Raw genomic sequence first — 5,363 nt, 5'->3', positions numbered from 1 at the left:
ATTCCATATGATTTTACAAAAAATGATGACTGGATTAAATACCAAAGTAGTATCTCAAGTACTTTGAACTCAATGGAAGAGCTCCCCGAACTTGTTTGTTCGATTCTGGAGGCCGCAGAACAAGCCCAAACCAAACGATTTCTTCGTCCATCGTCTAACAGAAGGCCTCCAAACCCTTGGTGGGACAAAGAATGCTCAGATGCTAAGCACGCGAAACAAAATGCTTTCAAGACGTTTTTAAAACGAAGAGGAGGAACTCCTCAGAATTTTGAAAAATTCTTGACTTCAGAAACCAAGTACAAGAGCATACTTCGGGCCAAGAAAAGTAGCTATTGGAGACATTTTGTCGAAGGTTTGTCAAGAGAAACCTCAATGAGCACTCTTTAGAATACGGCCAGACGAATGAGGAATCGTAACGTAGGAAATGAAAGTGAGGAATACTCGAACCGATGGATATTTGACTTTGCGAGCAAAGTTTGTCAATGTTTTTCTGTTCCTACGCAAAGCATTATTAGGGAATCTTCTCCAAATGATGATTCCATTGATAGCCTCTTTTCAATGATGGAATTTTCCATAGCACTCATGTCTTGTAACAATAACGCTCCTGGGTTGGACAGAATTAAATTGAACTTGGTGAAGAATCTGCCCGACCTTGCAAAAGGAAATTAGTTGGAATTGTTCAAAAAGTTTCTTGAGCAAAATATTGTCCGACCTGACTGGAGGCAAGTTATCGCCATTCAAAAGCCGGGGAAACCAGCTTCCAATCACAACTCATATAGACCCATTGCGATGTTGTCCTGCATTAGAAAATTGTTCGAAAAAATTATTCTACGACGTCTCGACACTTGGGTCGAGACGAACGGTTTGTTGTCAGATACTCAGTTTGGCTTCCGTAGAAATAAAGGTACGAATGATTGCCTTGCATTACTTTCGTCTGACATCCAAATTGCCTTCGCTCAAAAGCAACAAATGGCATCTGTATTTTTAGACATTAAAGGAGCATTTGACTCAGTTTCCATTGATGTTCTTTCAAACAAGCTCTACCAACATGGACTTCCAGCGGTTATAAACAATTATTTACATAACCTTTTGTCAGAGATATGCATGTATTGTTCAGATGGCGATTTGGCAACATTCAGAATTAGCTACATGGGTTTCCCGCAAGGCTCGTACATCAGTCCGCTCTTGTATAATTTCAATGTAAACGACATTGACAGCTGTCTCGTAACCCCATGTATACTAAGACAATTGGCATGGTTTCAGTTACTGGACCCAACGCTATTGATCTGCAAAAACCATTGCAAGATACTTTAGAGAAATTGTCCGTTTGGGCTGTCCATCTGGGTATCGAATTCTCTGCGAAGAAAACAGAGCTGGTCATCTTTTCAAGAAAGCATGATCCCGCGCAGTTTCAGCTTCATATGATGGGAAGAATAATCCAACGGGTTTTGACTTTCAAATACCTCGGGATGTGGTTTGATTCCAAATGCACGTGGGGAGGACACATTAGGTATCTGATAACGAAATGCCAACAAAGAGTAAATTTTCTTCGAACAATAACAGGATCTTGGTGAGGTGCTCATCCGCAAGATCTAATAAAATTGTATCAAACAACGATACTTTCAGTGATGGAATATGGATGCGTTTGCTTTCGTTTCGCTGCAAACTCTCATATTATCAAATTAGAGCGAATTCAATATCGTTGTTTGCGAATTGCCTCAGGCTGCATGCATTCGACACATACAATGAGTCTTCAAGTTCTGGCAGGAGTTCTTCCATTGAAAGATCGTTTTTGGGAGCTTTCATCGCGACTGCTAATAAGATGTGAGGTACTGAATCCCCTGGTTATTAACAACTTCGAAAGGCTAGTTGAGCTTCAATCTCAAACAAGATCCATGACAGTATATTTTAACCATATGTCACAGGAAATCAACCCTTCAAGATATATTCCTATCCGTGTCAGCCTCCTAAATGTCCCTGACTCAACTTTATTTTCCGACACATCCATGCAGCGTGAAGTGCGTGGAATCCCGGAACACCTACGCTCGATGGAAATTCCAAAAATATTTTTAAGTAAGTTCAGGCATATTGACTCTGAGAAAAGGTTTTTCACGGACGGATCACGAATTGAAGAGGCTACTGGGTTTGGTATATTCAACAATAATGTTTCGGCTTCATTTAGGCTTCAAGAACCTGCATCTGTTTATATAGCAAAGTTAACAGCAGTTCATTATAGCTTGAGTGTAATCGTCACATTATCTCCAAACCATTATTTTCTCTTCACAGATAGTCTGAGTGCAATTGAAGCCATTCGTTCAAACGCTGCTGGAAAAAATGAACCGTTTTCCTTGGGCAAAATGAAATTTATGAGCGATCGATTGCTTTCAACGAATTCTTTAGCGCGTCTCGCCAAAGAACACTTGGCAGCTGGCAAGCTTCTTGGGATAGAGATGATCTGGGTGGTGGATGCACTCAATTATTCCTAAAATATCGACAAAGGCATGGTTCATGGGACTGGATGTGAGTAGGGATTTCATTCGTGTGATGTCCAGACTCATGTCCAATCACTACACGTTAGATGCACATCTCCTTCGAATTGGACTTTCCGAGACTAATCATTGTGCTTGTGGCGAAGGTTATCGCGATATTGATCATGTCGTTTGGACATGCGTGGAGTATCGTGATGTCAGATCTCAACTAATAAATTCCTTGCGTACTCAAGGTAGACTATCCAATGTCCTAGTTCGCGACATTCTTGCTTATAGTGACGTTCCTTACATGAAACTTCCTTATTATTTCATTAAGTCCATTGGAGTTCCAATTTAAATTTTATTTTATGTTAGACCCCTTTCTCTTCCATGAGTTCAATCAATAGCCAACTATATGATATTGAATAAAAGTGATGAACTGATACAAACAAACCTAAATAGTTATAAGATCATGTACAAAATAAATATATTTTATTTATTTTACTTTATAATAGCAAATCGCTTGATAAAAACAGTGTTTAGATTAACTAATGAATACCAAAATACTAATATGATATTCGAAATGTATTAGGTTTAAATTACTATGTACATTGTATTACTATGTATGCATCAAGAAATCATCGGAGAAAGTGCCCAATTTCTGGATGGGCCTTGGGCCTCCCCTCTGGGTACATGGCTGGTACCCATACTGTAACCCCACACGATTAATTCCTCTAGCAATTTATGTTTAATTCAATTTCCCCTTCAGCTTACAGCAAAAATAAAACTTGTTTGACATTAATGCTTCTTGGTATTGAAGTATTTGTTTCGATGCATAACCGATATGTTGTTGGTGTCTTTCTAAATAAACAGAAACCATAAAAATAACCAAACAGCGGTAAGAAAACCTTCGGTGCTCTGTGTGCAGAAAAGCTTCGATAAGACATGATGACTCACACAGCAACATTGCGAATTGTGGTATGGGTATTTGTACTGCAAATTCACAAACGAATCGCCTTGGCGGACGTCAATTTGATTTTGCGGTGAAGCTTCCGAAAATGCTTGAACTTTTGGAACCGAAGCGATGGAGCTTCTGAAAATTATCGAATCAATTCAATTCACGACGGTCGAGTAGAGACAGAGGCGCATATTATTTTGGTACTAGTGTAAACACAGTTGCTGATGGGAATGGGCGAGAGAGTCGTTTATTAATATCTGATACGCACATACCAGCATGCGGGTAATGAAGGCGCGCTGTGATGCTTTCTCAAGTCGTCTACAAACACAGAACAGCATGAGAGTAAAGAGCCGTGCAATGAGCGGTCAGCTCAGGGGAAAAAATGATTTTTTTTTTCATTTCATTTCTTTTTGTTGACCATCCAGTGGTGTAGCTGTTTGGTTTTTATGTTTACGAAATTATTTAATTTTTATGTTTTAATTTCCCTCAACTTCGTTGAATAAAGAATTAAATATTATCAGAAGGTTCCGTAGTAGATTACCACTGAGAAGATTCTCAGAGTTAGGCCCGCAGACTACAACACTATTGATTTTTTTTAATTATGAATTCGGTCGAACCGACGATATTTGACCAAACAAAGACGATGAAAAAGGAATGTTCTCACCAACAACAACAACACCAACAGCAAAGTTTATCTCTTCCCTCTCTTACATAAGCGCTGTGTGTTGTGCGTGTGAGTTTTGCCTTTTATTTTTGGCCACACGACGATGGCACACCACCGGCTTTTTGGACAAAACATTCGATAACAGCTTCGTTCGGAGGGTAGTTGAAGTAACAGCAGTGTAATTTTCTCTTTATCAGCGTATTGTCAGTATCGGAATTCGTCCAGGTGAGTCCCATCGCAATATTGTGGATTGAAAGGCAAACTCTTCAAAGTCTACTTTCTAGGATATTGATTTTGTCGTTATAATAAGCATCTCGTCACAGTTCTAAACGAAATTGCGTAGCATTCATTTATTCCACCGTGAAGTGGGGTGACTTTTATACGGGCACTGTATGCTAGTAACCGGTTGAAGTCACCCCATTCCATGGTATCTCGATTTTTTACCAGTATGGGTTAGAAATTAATTGTTTCACCAACTTATGCTATTCATAAGTTTAACAACGCTTCCCGATACAGTTTCTCCGTAGGAACAACCTCAGCATGTTGTCATCGTTGGTTCGTCGTCCGTTGGCCAACCTGGCCGTGCGTAATGCGGCCTTCCTGTCCCGGGCCTACCACAAACCGAAGAACCCGAATTTTCGCCAGATGACAATGAACGATAATCCCATCCCGGAAGGAGATTTCTTCGAGGAACATGCCCGCAAAAATCGGATCTACAACACCTGGCTGGTCATCGGAATCATCACCTTCGGGGCGACCGTGTACGTGGCCAAAGAGACGGGACTGTTCTATTTGAATTACCAACCACCGAAGAGTATTGATTAATCGATCGTCTGTTGAGGTGTGTGTGTGCGCGTTCGAAGTGAAACGAAAATGTAGTTTCTTTTTCGTGAATAAAATGAAGATAGGAAAAAATAAACATGTGACCCCAAGTTTAGAAACCAACTGCACAAAGTCGTAACAACTTGAGCGCCTCTCGTTGAAAAATCTTCTGATCCCATTCGCATCCTACCCTGCTTGGAAGTTGATTTCCCTTTCAAATTAGCATAACACTTTTAAGTCCTTACCCTCGGAAAAACACACACTTCCAGCAAGGCAGTGAACCTACTAGGGACCTATTCCCAATCGCGCAACGGGGGAAATCCTTTGATGAAACATGTGCGAATTCGTCCGGGTTCCGATTCGTGCCCGGTGGGGCACCAAACATCCGAACACTGAGATGAGCTGTGCATAAAATTAGCGAGTCAGACTCAAAGCTACAAGCTGTTGCATA

The 5,363-nt window shown here is 40.5% G+C and overlaps 1 protein-coding gene across 1 annotated transcript; it reads left to right on the top strand.

The window, feature by feature from the left end:
- The first annotated feature begins 4,167 nt into the window (after nt 1–4,167).
- LOC131429863 (uncharacterized) lies at nt 4,168–5,044 on the top strand. The gene is made up of 2 exons (XM_058594285.1): nt 4,168–4,315; nt 4,607–5,044. The coding sequence occupies exon 2, from the start codon at nt 4,631–4,633 to the stop codon at nt 4,913–4,915; it is 285 nt and encodes a 94-aa protein (XP_058450268.1). The 5' UTR covers nt 4,168–4,315; nt 4,607–4,630; the 3' UTR covers nt 4,916–5,044.
- The last annotated feature ends 319 nt before the right edge of the window (nt 5,045–5,363 follow it).

This window comes from Malaya genurostris, chromosome 2 (assembly GCF_030247185.1).
Source record: "Malaya genurostris strain Urasoe2022 chromosome 2, Malgen_1.1, whole genome shotgun sequence".
Taxonomy (NCBI): Eukaryota; Metazoa; Arthropoda; class Insecta; order Diptera; family Culicidae; genus Malaya; species Malaya genurostris.
Note: the sequence above shows the minus strand (reverse complement) of the source record. Positions and strands in the feature narration are given on the sequence as shown.

Coding starts and splice junctions, on each gene's coding strand:
- LOC131429863 (XM_058594285.1), top strand. CDS start 4,631: ATGTTGTCATCGTTGGTTCGTCGTCCGTTGGCCAACCTGGCCGTGCGT.